The sequence below is a fragment of the Ambystoma mexicanum genome, chromosome 6p, assembly GCF_040938575.1.
Source record: "Ambystoma mexicanum isolate Mex_15411 chromosome 6p, UKY_AmexF1_1, whole genome shotgun sequence".
NCBI lineage: Eukaryota > Metazoa > Chordata > Amphibia > Caudata > Ambystomatidae > Ambystoma > Ambystoma mexicanum.
The window spans coordinates 45,372,252-45,390,996 of NC_090935.1; the positions used below are offsets into that span (position 1 = coordinate 45,372,252).

Genomic DNA, 18,745 nt, shown 5'->3' on the forward strand with positions numbered 1-18,745 from the left:
TAGTAGAGGCATTGGGGCATGCAGTAACAGTAACATCATTACATGTGGGCATAGTGGACATAGGTATAGTAGTGGCATTGGGGCATGCAGTAAAAGTAACATCATTACATGTGGGCATACTAGTCCGGGTAGGCATTGTTGTGGCATTGGGACATGCAGTAACAGTAACATCATTACATGTGGGCATAGTGGACAGAGTATGCATAGTAGTGGCATTGGGGCATGCAGTAACAGTAACATCATTACATGTGGGCATAGGGGACAGAGTAGGCATAGTAGTGGCACTGGGGCCTGCAATAACAGTAACATCATTACATGTGGGCATAGGGGACAGAGTAGGCATAGTAGTGGCATTGGGGCATGCAGTAACAGTAACATCATTACATGAGGGCATAGTAGTCCGGGTAGGCATAGTAGTGGCATTGGGACATGCAGTAACAGTAACATCATTACATGTGGGCATAGTAGTCCGGGTAGGCATAGTAGTGGCATTGGTGCATGCAGTAACATCATTACATGTGGGCATAGTGGACATAGTAGGCATAATAGTGGTATTGGGGCATGCAGTAACAGTAACATTATTACATGTGGGTATAGTGGACAGAGTAGGCATAGAAGTGGCATTGGGTCATGCAGTAACAGTAACATCATTCCATGTGGGCATAGTGGACAGAGTAGGCATAGTAGTGGCATTGGGGCATGCAGTAACAGCAACATCCTTACATGTGGGCATAGTAGTCAGAGTAGGCATAGTAGTGGCATTGGGGCATGCAGTAACAGTAACATCATTACATGTGGGCATAGTGGACATAGTAGGTATAGTAGTGGCATTGGGGCATGCAGTAACAGAAACATCATTACATGTGGGCATAGTGGACAGAGTATGTATAGTAGTGGCATTGGGGTATGCAGTAACAGTAACATCATTACATGTGGGCATAGTAGACACAGTAGGCATAGTAGTGGCACTAGGACATGCAGTAACAGTAACATCATTACATGTAGGCACAGAGGACAGAGTAGGCATAGTAGTGGCATTGGGTCATGCAGTAACAGAAACATCATTACATTTGGGCATAGTGGACAGAGTATGTATAGTAGTGGCATGGGGGTATGCAGTAACAGTAACATCATTACATGTGGGCATAGTGGACACAGTAGGCATAGTAGTGGCACTAGGACATGCAGTAACAGTAACATCATTACATGTAGGCACAGAGGACAGAGTAGGCATAGTAGTGGCATTGGGTCATGCAGTAACAGTAACATCATTACATGTGGGCATAGTAGTCCGGGTAGGCATTGTAGTGGCATTGGGGCATGCAGTAACAGTAACATCATTACATGTGGGCATAGTGGATATAGTAGGCATAGTAGTGGCATTGGGGCATGCAGTAACAGTAACATCATTACATGTGGGCATAGTAGTCCGGGTAGGCATTGGAGTGGCATTGGGGCATGCAGTAACAGTAACATCATTACATGTGGGCATAGTGGATATAGTAGGCATAGTAGTGGCAGTGGGGCATGCAGTAACAGTAACATCATTACATGTGGGCATTGTGGACATAGTAGTTATGGTAGTGGCATTGGGGCATGCAGTAACAGTAACATCATTACATGTGGGCATAGTGGACATAGTAGGTATAGTAGTGGCATGGGGGTATGCAGTAACAGTAACATCATTACATGTGGGCATGGTGGACATAGTAGGTATAGTAGTGGCATTGGGGAATGCAGTAACAGCAACATCATTGCATGTGGGCATAGTGGACAGAGTAGGTATAGTAGTGGCATGGGGGTATGCAGTAACAGTAACATCATTACATGTGGGCATAGTGGACATAGTAGGTATAGTAGTGGCATTGGGGCATGCAGTAACAGTAACATCATTACATGTGGGCATAGTGGACAGAGTAGGCATAGTAGTGGCATGGGGGTATGCAGTAACAGTAACATCATTACATGTGGGCATAGTGGACAGAGTAGGTATAGTAGTGGCATTGGGGCATGCAGTAAAGCAACATCATTACATGTGGGCATAGTGGACAGAGTAGGCATAGTAGTGGCATTGGGGCATGCAGTAAAGCACCATCATTACATGTGGGCATAGTGGACAGAGTAGGCATAGTAGTTGCATTGGGGCATTCAGTAACAGTAACATCGTTACATGTGGGCATAGTGGACATAGTAGGTATAGTAGTGGCATTGGGGCATGCAGTAACAGTAACATCGTTACATGTGGGCATAGTGGACAGAGTAGGTATAGTAGTGGCATGGGGTATGCAGTAACAGTAACATCATTACATGTGGGCATAGTGGACAGAGTAGGTATAGTAGTGGCATGGGGTATGCAGTAACAGTAACATCATTACATGTGGGCATAGGGGACAGAGTAGGCATAGTAGTGGCATTGGGGCATGCAGTAACAGTAACATCATTACATGTGGGCATAGTAGTCCGGGTAGGCATTGGAGTGGCATTGGGACATGCAGTAACAGTAACATCATTACATGTGGGCATAGGGGACAGAGTAGGCATAGTAGAGGCATTGGGGCATGCAGTAACAGTAACATCATTACATGTGGGCATAGTAGTCCGGGTAGGCATTGGAGTGGCATTGGGACATGCAGTAACAGTAACATCATTTCATGTGGACACAGTGGACATAGTAGGCATAATAGTGGCATTGGGGCATGCAGTAACAGTAACATCATTACATGTGGGCATGGTAGTCAGAGTAGGCATAGTAGTGGCATTGGGACATGCAGTAACAGTAACATCATTTCATGTGGGCACAGTGGACATAGTAGGCATAATAGTGGCATTGGGGTATGCAGTAACAGTAACATCATTACATGTGGGCATAGTAGTCCGGGTAGGCATTGGAGTGGCATTGGGACATGTAGTAACTGTAACATCATTTCATGTGGGCACAGTGGACATAGTAGGCATAGTAGTGGCATTGGGGCATGCAGTAACAGTAACATCATTACATGTGGGCATAGGGGACAGAGTAGGCATAGTAGTGGCACTGGGGCCTGCAATAACAGTAACATCATTACATGTGGGCATAGGGGACAGAGTAGGCATAGTAGTGGCATTGGGGCATGCAGTAACAGTAACATCATTACATGTGGGCATAGTAGTCCGGGTAGGCATAGTAGTGGCATTGGGACATGCAGTAACAGTAACATCATTACATGTGGGCATAGTAGTCCGGGTAGGCATAGTAGTGGCATTGGGACATGCAGTAACAGTAACATCATTACATGTGGGCATAGTAGTCCGGGTAGGCATAGTAGTGGCATTGGTGCATGCAGTAACATCATTACATGTGGGCACAGTGGACATAGTAGGCATAATAGTGGCATTGGGGCATGCAGTAACAGTAACATTATTACATGTGGGTATAGTGGACAGAGTAGGCATAGAAATGGCATTGGGTCATGCAGTAACAGTAACATCATTCCATGTGGGCATAGTGGACAGAGTAGGCATAGTAGTGGCATTGGGGCATGCAGTAACAGCAACATCATTACATGTGGGCATAGTAGTCATAGTAGGCATAGTAGTGGCATTGGGGCATGCAGTAACAGTAACATCATTACATGTGGGCATAGTGGACATAGTAGGTATAGTAGTGGCATTGGGGCATGCAGTAACAGAAACATCATTACATGTGGGCATAGTGGACAGAGTATGTATAGTAGTGGCATGGGGGTATGCAGTAACTGTAACATCATTACATGTGGGCATAGTGGACACAGTAGGCATAGTAGTGGCACTAGGACATGCAGTAACAGTAACATCATTACATGTAGGCACAGAGGACAGAGTAGGCATAGTAGTGGCATTGGGGCATGCAGTAACAGTAACATCATTACATGTGGGCATAGTAGTCCGGTTAGGCATTGGAGTGGCATTGGGGCATGCAGTAACATCATTACATGTGGGCATAGTGGATATAGTAGGCATAGTAGTGGCATTGGGGCATGCAGTAACAGTAACATCATTACATGTGGGCATAGTGGACATAGTAGTTATGGTAGTGGCATTGGGGCATGCAGTAACAGTAACATCATTACATGTGGGCATAGTGGACATAGTAGGTATAGTAGTGGCATTGGGGAATGCAGTAACAGCAACATCATTACATGTGGGCATAGTGGACAGAGTAGGTATAGTAGTGGCATGGGGGTATGCAGTAACAGTAACATCATTACATGTGGGCATAGTGGACATAGTAGGTATAGTAGTGGCATTGGGGCATGCAGTAACAGTAACATCATTACATGTGGGCATAGTGGACAGAGTAGGCATAGTAGTGGCATGGGGGTATGCAGTAACAGTAACATCATTACATGTGGGCATAGTGGACAGAGTAGGCATAGTAGTTGCATTGGGGCATTCAGTAACAGTAAAATCGTTACATGTGGGCATAGTGGACATAGTAGGTATAGTAGTGGCATTGGGGCATGCAGTAACAGTAACATCGTTACATGTGGGCATAGTGGACATAGTAGGCATAGAAGTGGCATTGGGGCATGCAGTAAAGCAACATCATTGCATGTGGGGATAGTGGACAGAGTAGGCATAGTAGTTGCATTGGGGCATGCAGTAACAGTAACATTGTTACATGTGGGCATAGTGGACACAGTAGGCATAGTAGTTGCATTGGGGCATGCAGTAACAGTAACATCGTTACATGTGGGCATAGTGGACATAGTAGGTATAGTAGTGGCATTGGGGCATGCAGTAACAGTAACATCATTACATGTGGGCATAGGGGACAGAGTAGGCATAGTAGAGGCATTGGGGCATGCAGTAACAGTAACATCATTACATGTGGGCATAGTAGTCCGGGTAGGCATTGGAGTGGCATTGGGACATGCAGTAACAGTAACATCATTTCATGTGGGCACAGTGGACATAGTAGGCATAATAGTGGCATTGGGGCATGCAGTAACAGTAACATCATTACATGTGGGCATGGTAGTCAGAGTAGGCATAGTAGTGGCATTGGGACATGCAGTAACAGTAACATCATTTCATGTGGGCACAGTGGACATAGTAGGCATAATAGTGGCATTGGGGTATGCTGTAACAGTAACATCATTACATGTGGGCATAGTAGTCCGGGTAGGCATTGGAGTGGCATTGGGACATGCAGTAACTGTAACATCATTTCATGTGGGCACAGTGGACATAGTAGGCATAGTAGTGGCATTGGGGCATGCAGTAACAGTAACATCATTACATGTGGGCATAGGGGACAGAGTAGGCATAGCAGTGGCACTGGGGCCTGCAATAACAGTAACATCATTACATGTGGGCATAGGGGACAGAGTAGGCATAGTAGTGGCATTGGGGCATGCAGTAACAGTAACATCATTACATGTGGGCATAGTAGTCCGGGTAGGCATAGTAGTGGCATTGGGACATGCAGTAACAGTAACATCATTACATGTGGGCATAGTAGTCCGGGTAGGCATAGTAGAGGCATTGGGACATGCAGTAACAGTAACATCATTACATGTGGGCATAGTGGACATAGTAGTTATGGTAGTGGCATTGGGGCATGCAGTAACAGTAACATCATTACATGTGGGCATAGTGGACATAGTAGGTATGGTAGTGGCATTGGGGAATGCAGTAACAGCAACATCATTACATGTGGGCATAGTGGACAGCGTAGGTATAGTAGTGGCATAGGGGTATGCAGTAACATCATTACATGTGGGCATAGTGGACATAGTAGGTATAGTAGTGGCATCGGGGCATGCAGTAACAGTAACATCATTACATGTGGGCATAGTGGACAGAGTAGGCATAGTAGTGGCATGGGGGTATGCAGTAACAGTAACATCATTACATGTGGGCATAGTGGACAGAGTAGGCATAGTAGTTGCATTGGGGCATTCAGTAACAGTAACATTGTTACATGTGGGCATAGTGGACATAGTAGGTATAGTAGTGGCATTGGGGCATGCAGTAACAGTAACATCGTTACATGTGGGCATAGTGGACATAGTAGGCATAGAAGTGGCATTGGGGCATGCAGTAAAGCAACATCATTGCATGTGGGCATAGTGGACAGAGTAGGCATAGTAGTTGCATTGGGGCATGTAGTAACAGTAACATTGTTACATGTGGGCATAGTGGACATAGTAGGCATAGTAGTGGCATTGGGGCATGGAGTAACAGTAACATCATTACATGTGGGCATAGGGGACAGAGTAGGCATAGTAGAGGCATTGGGGCATGCAGTAACATCATTACATGTGGGCATAGGGGACAGAGTAGGCATAGTAGTGGCATTGGGGCATGCAGTAACAGTAACATCATTACATGTGGGCATAGTAGTCCGGGTAGGCATTGGAGTGGCATTGGGACATGCAGTAACAGTAACATCATTACATGTTGGCATAGGGGACAGAGTAGGCATAGTAGAGGCATTGGGGCATGCAGTAACAGTAACATCATTACATGTGGGCATAGTAGTCCGGGTAGGCATTGGAGTGGCATTGGGACATGCAGTAACAGTAACATCATTTCATGTGGGCACAGTGGACATAGTAGGCATAATAGTGGTATTGGGGCATGCAGTAACAGTAACATCATTACATGTGGGCATGGTAGTCAGAGTAGGCATAGTAGTGGCATTTGGACATGCAGTAACAGTAACATCATTTCATGTGGGCACAGTGGACATAGTAGGCATAATAGTGGCATTGGGGTATGCAGTAACAGTAACATCATTACATGTGGGCATAGTAGTCCGGGTAGGCATTGGAGTGGCATTGGGACATGCAGTAACTGTAACATCATTTCATGTGGGCATAGTGGACATAGTAGGTATAGTAGTGGCATGGGGGTATGCAGTAACAGTAACATCATTACATGTGGGCATGGTAGTCAGAGTAGGCATAGAAGTGGCATTGGGGCATGCAGTAACAGTAACATCATTGCATGTGGGCATAGTAGCCAGAGTAGGGATAGTAGTGGCATTGGGGCATGCAGTAACAGTAACATCATTACATGTGGGCATAGTGGACATGGTAGGCATAGAAGTGGCATTGGGGCATGCAGTAACAGTAACATCATTGCATGTGGGCATAGTGGACAGAGTAGGCATAGAAGTGGCATTGGGGCATGCAGTAACAGTAACATCATTACATGTGGGCATAGTGGACATGGTAGGCATAGAAGTGGCATTGGGGCATGCAGTAACAGTAACATCATTGCATGTGGGCATAGTAGCCAGAGTAGGGATAGTAGTGGCATTGGAGCATGCAGTAACAGTAACATCATTACATGTGGGCACAGTGGACACAGTAGGCATAGAAGTGGCATTGGGGCATGCAGTAACAGCAACATCATTACATGTGGGCATAGTGGACAGAGTAGGCATAGCAGTGGCATTGGGGCATGCAGTAACAGTAACATCATTACATGTGGGCATAGTGGACAGAGTAGGCATAGCAGTGGCATTGGGGCATGCAGTAACAGTAACATCATTACATGTGGGCATAGTGGACAGAGTAGGCATAGTAGTGGCACTGGGGAATGCAGTAACAGTAACATCATTACATGTGGGCATAGTGGACAGAGTAGGCATAGTAGAGGCACTGGGGCATGCAGTAACAGTAACATCATTACATGTGGGCATAGTAGCCAGAGTAGGCATAGTAGTGGAATTGTGGAATGCAGTAACAATAACATCATTACATGTGGGCACAGTGGACACAGTAGGCATAGTAGAGGCACTAGGACATGCAGTAACAGTAACATCATTACATGTGGGCATAGTAGCCAGAGTAGGCATAGTAGTGGAATTGGGGAATGCAGTAACAATAACATCATTACATATGGGCACAGTGGACACAGTAGGCATAGTAGAGGCACTAGGACATGCAGTAACAGTAACATCATTACATGTGGGCATAGTGGACAGAGTAGGCATAGCAGTGGCATTGGGGCATGCAGTAACAGTAACATCATTACATGTGGGCATAGTGGACAGAGTAGGCATAGCAGTGGCATTGGGGCATGCAGTAACAGTAACATCATTACATGTGGGCATAGTGGACAGAGTAGGCATAGTAGTGGCACTGGGGAATGCAGTAACAGTAACATCATTACATGTGGGCATAGTGGACAGAGTAGGCATAGTAGAGGCACTGGGGCATGCAGTAACAGTAACATCATTACATGTGGGCATAGTAGCCAGAGTAGGCATAGTAGTGGAATTGTGGAATGCAGTAACAATAACATCATTACATGTGGGCACAGTGGACACAGTAGGCATAGTAGAGGCACTAGGACATGCAGTAACAGTAACATCATTACATGTGGGCATAGTAGCCAGAGTAGGCATAGTAGTGGAATTGGGGAATGCAGTAACAATAACATCATTACATATGGGCACAGTGGACACAGTAGGCATAGTAGAGGCACTAGGACATGCAGTAACAGTAACATCATTACATGTGGGCATAGTGGACAGAGTAGGCATAGTAGTGGCATTGGGGCATGCAGTAACAGTAACATCATTACATGTGGGCATAGTAGCCAGAGTAGGCATAGTAGTGGAATTGGGGAATGCAGTAACAATAACATCATTACATGTGGGCACAGTGGACACAGTAGGCATAGTAGAGGCACTAGGACATGCAGTAACAGTAACATCATTACATGTGGGCATAGTGGACAGAGTAGGTATAGTAGTGGCATTGGGGCATGCAGTAACAGTAACATCATTACATGTGGGCATAGTGGATAGAGTAGGCATAGAAGTGGCATTGGGGCATGCAGTAACAGTAACATCATTGCATGTGGGCATAGTAGCCAGAGTAGGGATAGTAGTGGCATTGGGGCATGCAGTAACAGTAACATCATTACATGTGGGCATAGTGGACACAGTAGGCATCGTAGAGGCACTGGGGAATGCAGTAACAGTAACATCATTACATGTGGGCATAGTGGACACAGTAGGCATAGAAGTGGCATTGGGGCATGCAGTAACAGTAACATCATTGCATGTGGGCATAGTAGCCAGAGTAGGGATAGCAGTGGCATTGGGGCATGCAGTAACAGTAACATCATTACATGTGGGCATAGTGGACACAGTAGGCATAGTAGAGGCATTGGGGCATGCAGTAACAGTCACATCATTACATGTGGGCGGCATAGTGGACAGAGTAGGCATAGTAGTGGCATTGGGACATGCAGTAACAGTAACATCCTTACATGTGGGCATAGTGGACATAGTAGGCATAGTAGAGGCATTGGGGCATGCAGTAACAGTAACATCATTACATGTGGGCATAGTGGACAGAGTAGGCATAGTAGTGGCATTGGGGCATGCAGTAACATCATTACATGTGGGCATAGTGGATAGAGTAGGCATAGTAGTGGAATTGGGGAATGCAGTAACAATAACATCATTACATGTGGGCACAGTGGACACAGTAGACATAGAAGTGGCATTAGGGCATGCAGTAACAGCAACATCATTACATGTGGGCATAGTGGACAGAGTAGGCATAGCAGTGGAATTGGGGCATGCAGTAACAATAACATCATTACATGTGGGCATAGTGGACAGAGTAGGCATAGAAGTGGCATTGGGGCATGCAGTAACAGGAACATCATTACATGTGGGCATAGTGGGCACAGTATGCGCCACGGAGGCCAAAGGGCATGTAACAATGGAAGTGACGTCACAAGTGGGTAAGCTAGCAGTATAGGTTACCTGCACGTGGTTCTTGGGTGTTATGGGCCTCTTGGTGGATGGAAAGTCAACATTGGCTTCCTGGATGGGCATTAGTGAGGTAGGCGTCCGAGTGCACATGGGCGTATGGAGAACCGCCTGATTGAAGTCCAGGCTCCGGTTGTTGCGGCTGGTAATGCTCCTGGGTCGTGTTGAGAAATTTGGTGGGAGGATGAGGGCTCGGAGGTGCGCGGACCGGAGGGTCAGAGTGGCGCTGTGAGGAGGCAGCCTGGATTAAGGCATGCGTGGTGCAGAGCATGGATTCTGCGTACCGGGAGGGGAGTGAGGGGCAGGCCCATCCAGTAATGTGGACAGCTTATCCTCGATGCGCTTGCACGTGGTAGCGATGGACATAGATGTGGGCAGAACCGTTAACTATAAGCAGCTGAGACCTGCGGAGAGCTGCGGAGAGCTGCGGAGAGCATTGTCAGCCTTTCCATCAGGCCTGCACAGCACGGCTTCGCCTGCCTGCTGAGACCCGGACCATTTATAGAGGAACTGCTGCAGGTAGGAAGCTGTTGAAGGCAATCCGGGCCTGCGGCAGTGAATATTTTAGCCTTATTGTTGTTGGTGGTTGTCTTGCGGATGTTGGCGGCCATCTTAATCGGCCAGGTTTCCAATTCTGGCCCGCAAGGCAATGCCGAGGTGGGGGAACACTTTGGTGTCCCTTGTGATGCGCTTCCGCAAGGCAATGCCGAGGTGGGGGAACACTTTGGTGTCCCTTGTGATGCGCTTCTTTGGGGTCCTAGCTGCTGATGATGTGTTGACCTGAGGCTTGGGAAGAACAAAGACACGGATGGTTAATCACAAGACATATGGATCGGTGGCCTAAAGAACTCCTGTATCACTCACATGAAGAAACAGCTACAAATTGGGAAGCCTACAAGAGGTATTAAGATAGGGATTAGCCTGGTCGGATGTACAGCTGAATTTCCAGATGGACAGATGAATGAACCTCCAACTAAACAATGAGTTCATTGATTGCTTTTAATTTAAGGATATATAGAGCTTGCCTCTGCAAAGTGAATGGCCTCAAGGTGGCTGTGGCCGCAAGGAGAGGTTACAAGGAGAATTCAGAAGGTCTAAGATTTGACGAGTTCATTAGTCATTAAGACATAAGTTGAAGTTGGGAAGCCTAAACTGGCATCTTTGCATTGGCCATCAATTAATATATTTATTGTAAGTTGCGTCATCTACTTCTTGTGGCCAATGTGGGCTTTCCTTGCATTTTGGCTGGCGAGCTAGCGTGGCTATCAGGGAAAGGCCATACGGGCAAATTAGTGTTGCCCAATTTCAGTGACATAGAGAAACTAGTCAGCCATGGCCTGTTGGTCATTGGCCTGTGTTTATGTAGGGCAAGATGTCCATGCTGGGCCAGCTTATGTCTAACATGAATGCTTGTGGCCCTTCATGGCCCCACATCCCGTCCACAGGTGGCACTGACATGGTGGGGTGGAGGGGTTTTTTGTTCCATGGCACTGCCATGGCTCCATGGGACAGTGCTGCGCTGCCAGCTGGGCTGTACTGTGGTGCACAGTGATTGGCAGGCTGGGTACATGTCTGTGTGTGGGACGTGTCCTCCCCTGTGGCTTATTAGCCACACCCTCATGGAGCAGTCCTACTGGGATGGCTTCTTGCTGGGGGGACTGCTACATGGTGTCATGGTCATTCACGCACCTCAATCTTGCTGGTACAGGGTACGCCTGTAGGGGTGTGGTGCGCATGGCATTTGTCTTGTTCGCTTGCCTGCCCTTCCCGCTGCTGTGACGCCACCCCATCTGTCAGCATACTGCGCTTCGAGGTCTGCTGACTTGTGTCCATTTCCACTGGGGTTTCTTATGCTGGGTTGTCATTTGTACATGCATTTGTTGGGGGGGACACTCACCTCCTGCCTCCTGGCTGCTGGCTCCCGCCTCTGCTCTACCGACTCCCTCGATCCCATCTAGGTCTCCGCACCCTTACCCTCAGGTAGTTCCACAGTTTGCCGCAGTCCTCACCATCACGAGGTACACTGGCAGCTGCTGACCGCTTCAGGGAAATGGTGTTCCAGATTGCTGTCTGGCGCTGGGCACTGGTCTTCCTCTGCCTGCTTCCGTACAGCTCCTCACAGTGGGCCACCACCTCATATGTGAGGATCACAAGCTCCCCTTCACACAATTTTGGCTTTCTCACCCGATGTTCAGCCCCCTTGCCTCTTACCCTCTCCTGTATCATTTTTGCAGGTTTACAGATCCGGATGGATGCTGGTTGTGGTGATATTCAATGGAGTGTGTTTTTAAAAATGGCCACTGCAATGCTTCCCATTCCGGCAATGCGCAATTTCTGCCGGCGCTAACAGCAGAGTACTGCAGTCTAAGCAGTCAGCCGGTCTTTTCTTTGTGTGGAGTCTTTCTACAACCTCTATCAATTCAGTGGGAGGGCCCACTTCTTAATCTCACCAGAACCATGAAGCAGCCGCAGAGTGCTGCGGAGTGCTGCAGAGTACTGCAGTCTAAGCAGTCAGCCGGTCTTTTCTTTGTGTGGAGTCTTTCTACAACCTCTATCAATTCAGTGGGAGGGCCCACTTCTTAATCTCACCAGAACCATGAAGCAGCCGCAGAGTGCTGCGGAGTGCTGTAGAGTACTGCAGTCTAAGCAGTCAGCCAGTCGTTTCTTTGTGTGGAGTCTTTCTACAATCTCTGTTAACTCAGTGGGAGGACCCACTTCTTAATTTCACGGGAAGCGCGGAGCAGCCGCGGAGTGCTGCAGAGTACTGCAGTCTAAGCAGTCTCGGCAACGATGGCGGCGTCTGCGAGACTGCAGCAACCGGAAGCAGAAGGCCTGGGTTTGCGGAGTGGTCGGCTGAGGTGAGAAGCTATGGGGGCATTGCTGCAGCCAGAGCGATCAGAGTCTGTGGCGGCAGCCTGCCTTCAGGAGAGAGCGACCTGCTTCAAGCGCCGAAGGACCAGGAAGCTAAGATGCCAGGTGAGAAATCCCTGCTGGTGCTGTGCCCCCCACCTCTACTAACTCCCCGCTCCCCGGTATCCTTTGCTGCTACGCACCCAGCTGAAGCTCCTTTTACCAACACCAATGTTGACAAGTGGCCCAGCCTCTGCACCAGGGCGGGGTCGGGTCGTGTTGCCGGGGCATGCGGGAAGGGAACCCAACTTTGGTGAGTGAAGGCTGAGGGTTCCTCTGGGGGCTTCTCCTTGAAGTTGAGCACTCTTGTTCACGTTCCCACTTTTCAGTTGCTCTTAGGTTATAGCCTAGTGTTCTCAAGTTGTCAGCTGCCTCCAGGAGCTTTTGTATTATCAGGGGTGATGAGATATGCAAGAAAACGCGGTCTGTACAGTTTCTATGGGTGAACTCAAAGCACAAACACAGTCTTAGACACTTCCTTCGATAATGAGCGGGTTCCTCATGGTCCCTTACAAAACTGGAAGATGACCATTGAGCAAGACCCCACGAGAACGCAATGTCCAGGGGCTACCCACGCCCACTCACAAAGCCAAAATATAAAAGGAGCAAAAGAGGTGGGATTGGATACCAGAAGCCTTGGCAAAATTCTCAAGATCTTAGCCACCAAAATCAGTACAACGCTACCCGCTGAGCACCTCGTGTAGCATAGGAAAACAACAAGACAAGACCAAACTGACTCTGGGATCATGGAACACCCGTGGCTTCAACCATCTAACATCACCAAGTGATGTAAACCTCGGCGACTTTGACCTCCTCTGTTTGCAAGAGTCTCGGCTCCTCAATCCTCCAACCTTAGATGGTTTTGAGATAGCCACCTCACCAGCAACAAAAGGACAAGTGGGGACACCCTTTTTGGGTTTGCTCACATCGATTCGCTCAGGAAGCGGTTTCCAACTTATAAACACTGTATTGGCAGACACATTCATTTTAGCCACCCTGGTATTCTGGAAATCGACCCCAGTCCTGAAAGATGAAAGCAAAACGGATCTGTTCCTCATAATTAACATGTATTGGAACCCCAAAGCTCAAACAAACAGGACATTCCTGAACATGATACAATCAACTATCGACGAGGCAAGAATTCAATGGACTAACCTCATGGACTCGAGAGATCTCCATAACCTACAATCTGCAAAAGCCTCAAACGGGGCTCCCATTCCTACCTGGGAAATCGAGGGCCGTAAGGCTACACTCGACCATATCTATGTATCCAAAAGCCTACTGTCATTGATATCTTCTTTTGAGGTGATAAGAACTTTCAACAGTGATCACAATATGTTGGTCACCTCTTGGGTAGCACCATCGACCATGAGAAGAACACAAATGGAAACTTTTATCGAACTTCGTAATCGTGAAACGGGACTAAGACTAACAAGTACTTCTGTTAAACGTATTACAGAACAATACCACACGGCTAAGTATGGTAACGAAAGTCTCACTGCAATAGCAAATGTTGATTACTGCCCTCTGCTACTGCCATTCCAGCAAACATGGCAAAAGCACAAACCCAACCCAAAGCAACACTTACATAAAAATAACTTATTTCTGGTGGCCACATGGAGAGACATGCGTCAAAAAACAAGACAAGCTAAAACCAACCCAACTTGGGAAAACTTGAAGTTAGCAAAACAATCGTCGAAGGCATATAAAAACTGGATAAAACACTATAAAATATCCCTATACCAAGAAGACTCATAAACCATGCTAAGAACCATTTGTGGGAAACAATCTAAAGACTTGGTCGTTAATAGCCTCATCTGCCAAAGCTACCCAGGATCCCTCTTAAACAACGTTGGAGAAAAACAATGGGTGGCCCACTTTACTGCGCTCTTCCTGAAGCCCCTGTGTGATACAAACAACTACCATCCTCCACTGTCAAAAAGTTGGAGCATCGAGCATGACAGAGCTTCGATCTTAACTAAAATAGCGAAATTAAAAATCTCAAGACCTCCTGGTCCCGACACGATCACAACATGGAACTGAAAAAAACACACATGACCAGGCATTTCTAATCGCAGAGATAATAAACACCTGCGTACAGTCACAATCAATTCCACCCTCATGGAAAACGGCAAACGTGGTCCCCATCTACAAAAATGGCAACAAGGGGAACCCAGGAAATTATTGGACATTCTCGGAAAACTCTTTGGGGCCCTTATTGTTAGATAAATTCCAGAATTGGGCTCAGTCTTCAGAGGACAACGGTCCCTTGCAATCTGGTTTTGTAAAGAACTTGGGAACCTCAGCAAACATCATGCTTCTTAGCACACTAACAGCAAAAATACTGGAAGAGAGCCCAACATTGTTCCTGTTCTTTGTAGATCTAACCCAAGCATTCGACCGGGTAAACAGAGAAAAACAGTGGTCGAAGCTAACAAACTGGAAGTGCCCACCAGCAATTTTGGACCCCATTATGGAGCTGTACACCGGAACATCAATGAAAGCTCAACTCAGCGGTGCAGGACACCTCTCCGACGAAATCATGACCTTAAGAGGTGTCAAACAAGGATGTTCTATGGCTCCTGCCTTATATAACGCATACGTTGGCGACTTCATGGTCAAAGAAAAAAACATAAGAGCATTTCCCCCAAAGATGGGAAACGAGAAAGTCAGCCATACATTATACTCAGATGAGAGAACATGTAAAGGTAACAAAAAGTTTTCATTGGAACATCGCCGGTGCCCAACTGGAGAAAGTCACAAGCTTCAAATACTTGGGCATAATGCTAAACGGCAACCTTCAGGAAACAGCATTGCAGGAAACTCTCCATTCAAAAACCAAGAGTCTCGTATCACAAACAAAGTTACTGGACAAAAAATGTGGTCGCTTTTCTTTGAAACCGGCGATCAAGTTTTACAAAGCCAAAGCGATCCCTTCTATCATATACAGAGCTGAAGCCATGCCCGCCATTTTGGAAAAGACATGGATAAAACTTGAGGGATACTTTTGGCGGAAAGTTCTAAACCTACCAGCCTCTACCCCAATGGCCTCCATCAGGAGAGAATTGAGTCTGGTGTCTCTCAAGGCCATGGTGGATCTAAACGGCCTGATACTGTACAGAAAGATTTGAGAGCCCCGCCTAAAGATCTTTGGAGATTATTCATACGGAAATGAATCACGACAAAAACAAAATGCTGTCCCAATGGGTGAAAAAGAACCAATGGTTAATGAAAGGGATCGGTAGCTCAGAGGATGAATGCGGAAACAAAACCACAAAAACTAAAAACCGATTGAAAGAGTGCGATTGGACTCAAACACTAGAGGCCGCCTCCAAGAACAAACTAACAATGCATCTTCCAGTGAACATAACATTGGGATATGTATCAACATTTCCAAACGAAAAGCTCAGAAAAACATTCTTGAGAGCATGCTTACATCTCCTGAAAACAAATGAGTTCTTGGCTGTAAGAGGAATTTCAAAGAACAACAAAACTGTCGATAAGACACTTGGTACTGTCCTGTTTAGGCACAACCACAAACAGACTTACATACATGGGTCACCTCTTGAAGGACTTTCAGACAAATGAGGAGGAATGTTGTTGGACCCGCCTGATGAATGGTCAAAGCACAAAACTTGTTATCGCTGTTGCGCAATTTCTCCAGAGCCTTGGTTTGGAGTCGGCGGGGGCAACTTAATTCTGGAAACAGGAACGGCCGCTGAAACGACTTTACTACCAACTGGATAAAGAGCTACTCAGACGTTAAGATGGAAAACAACAGCTTCATGAAACATTTAATTGAATACAAAGTCAGGAGAACACAGGATTTTTTCAATCTTGCAAAAATTGTTAAAACAATTGAGTCAAGTAATAAAAAAAATAATAATAAATAGCGCTGGTTTGACGGCGGTAGCGCTATTAGTGCCGCTACCTTGGCGTTAGTCCTTATTCCAGTGTAATTACCGCCGGGCGGTGATAGCGTTACTGTCAGTGTCAGGGGCGCGTGCATGCCAGGTAGCAATATGGCGCTAATTGCATTCCACGGCCCGACGGTAATGATATTTGCGCCCAGCTGTAATTGCGCCGATGTACTGCCGAACTTGTGATGAGGTCCTTCATTTTTTATCCCAGAATCATTTTTGGGACTTTGGGCCAGTATGTTTTTATGATTTTCTATCTATCATCAACAAAATCACTTTTTGGGTCGCAAGCATCACATATGATGCTCTCTGGAAAAATGCACCCTCAATATTTATTTACAACAAAGTGGGGTTCAAATTAACGAGGTGTCCTAAAACATTAAAAAACACAACTTATTTTTATGGACTTGAGTCGTAGGTCAGGCTGAGTGTAGTTTGGGTTACACTTGTGACATCTGTGTTACACCTCTGCCACTTTCCGGAAATTAGCGGATACACACATGAAGCAAAAACAATATTTTTTGTTCCCGTGCTCCTTTTTAACATTTGGAGATATGCATTCAATGCAGCTTGCTCTGAAACCACTGAATACAGGTCTTTTTTTGCATTTAGTGCATTTTCTCCCAAAAACTTCAACATTTTGGCACTTTGCAACACTTGACACAAAGAGAAAAAAGTGTTTTTCTCGGTGAAGGAAAAAATTAGAGTGCTGAAAATTAATTCATGAGCTCACTAGTTCCATGCCATTGCAGCCATCTGATTTAAATTCAGTAAAACATGTAATACATTTTGGAGACTCCAAGGGGCACTAGCTCAAAATGTTACCCGATGTGGAGTTTCATGGCATCATACCTAAGAATCCCTATGGAACAGAAAGTGAAGAAAATACATGGAAATGGGCTCCTCCTCATGTAATACAGCTCATCTACACCACCTGCGGGTTAATTGATATTATAATGCCTGAGATACAAGCACACTAAATCCTGGAAATCAGCATTAGTGACGCAATAAGGCCTTGCAGAGTGTTGGCTGAGTGTTGGCTGTCATGGAAGCTGTGGTTCCTGACCAATTCTGAGTCTGCCTCCTGTGACTGTCCTCGGAATGCAGAGTTTCTACTTTACAATCGCCTCTCCCGACGCGGAGTATTGGCAAAGTTTTTGCGGAGTGTGGGTGAGTGTGCTCGATCCGATAGCTCAAGAACCATTGCCGGGAGGCGGTGGCCTATAGAGAACACAGAGTCAAGCCCGGCTACTCTTGATGATAGGAAATGAGGCTGCCATAATTTCAGCAGCGGGATGACCTCTACTCTCGAGTCTTCGGGGAGCGGCGCCAGACTTTCAAGGTAACTCCCGGGCTCTCCCGACAGCCCCAGGCACCTCCTGTGACCCTTTAGTATATGTGTCCCTCCCGTCTCCCACCCCTGTCACAGACCTGCAACTCCTAAAACGTCTTCCGTACCCGCCTGTGGGGGACAATTCTGCTCCTGCAGTCACACCAAATAGTATTGTTCCATTTAGGACACTAGACAACAGGCTGGATGTGGAGTGAGGGCTGGAGAATGATAGGGAGCCGGGATGCCTGTCCTCGATGCCAACCTCTGTTGCTATAGATGTTACTACAGAAGATTGGCCAATTAAGACTGTGGCTCCCCTAAATATTCCTGTTTGAGCCCCGGAGCTGGTATGCAAAAACAGGGCTCCTCAGCCCAAAAAAAGGAGCTAATCACTGGCAGATTACGCGAATGTTAAGTGGAATTTCAAGCGACAGGAGGCTCCCAAGTCTCCAACTACAGCTAAGGCTTGCTACTCTGGAGAAAAGATGAATAAGGTCAACTCGGCTCCTGTGGGTCAGATCATCCGTGGTGACAAAGCTGCCCAACTCCCAACTAACGTTTGGGTGGGACTTATCCAATGCTGATCTGCTGGAATATCTCGGCCCTTCTCTGCCCACTCTCCAAAGTGGCTCTTTAAATCGAGCCCCACAGCCAAATGAGTTGGCGACTCTCCCTCCACAGCTGGAGGTGGCAACAACTTCTATGGAGGTGTGAGGAGGGCTGAGTGTCGCTCAAATAAACTGTTACTCTTCAACTGTGGATACAACTGAGGTGTCCAACTTGACCTTGGAACTCCAGCACCCCAATTTTAACTTCCTT

At 46.7% G+C, this 18,745-nt stretch overlaps 1 protein-coding gene across 1 annotated transcript; it reads right to left on the bottom strand.

Annotated features, from left to right (window-relative positions):
* Nucleotides 1–7,520: 7,520 nt before the first annotated feature.
* Nucleotides 7,521–9,670, bottom strand: LOC138510654 (mucin-2-like). The gene is made up of 2 exons (XM_069626439.1): nt 8,063–9,670; nt 7,521–7,562 (listed from the first exon to the last, which is right to left on the bottom strand). Exons 1-2 carry the CDS (start codon nt 9,668–9,670, stop codon nt 7,521–7,523), a joined length of 1,650 nt encoding a protein of 549 aa, XP_069482540.1.
* Between the last annotated feature and the right edge of the window lie 9,075 nt (nt 9,671–18,745).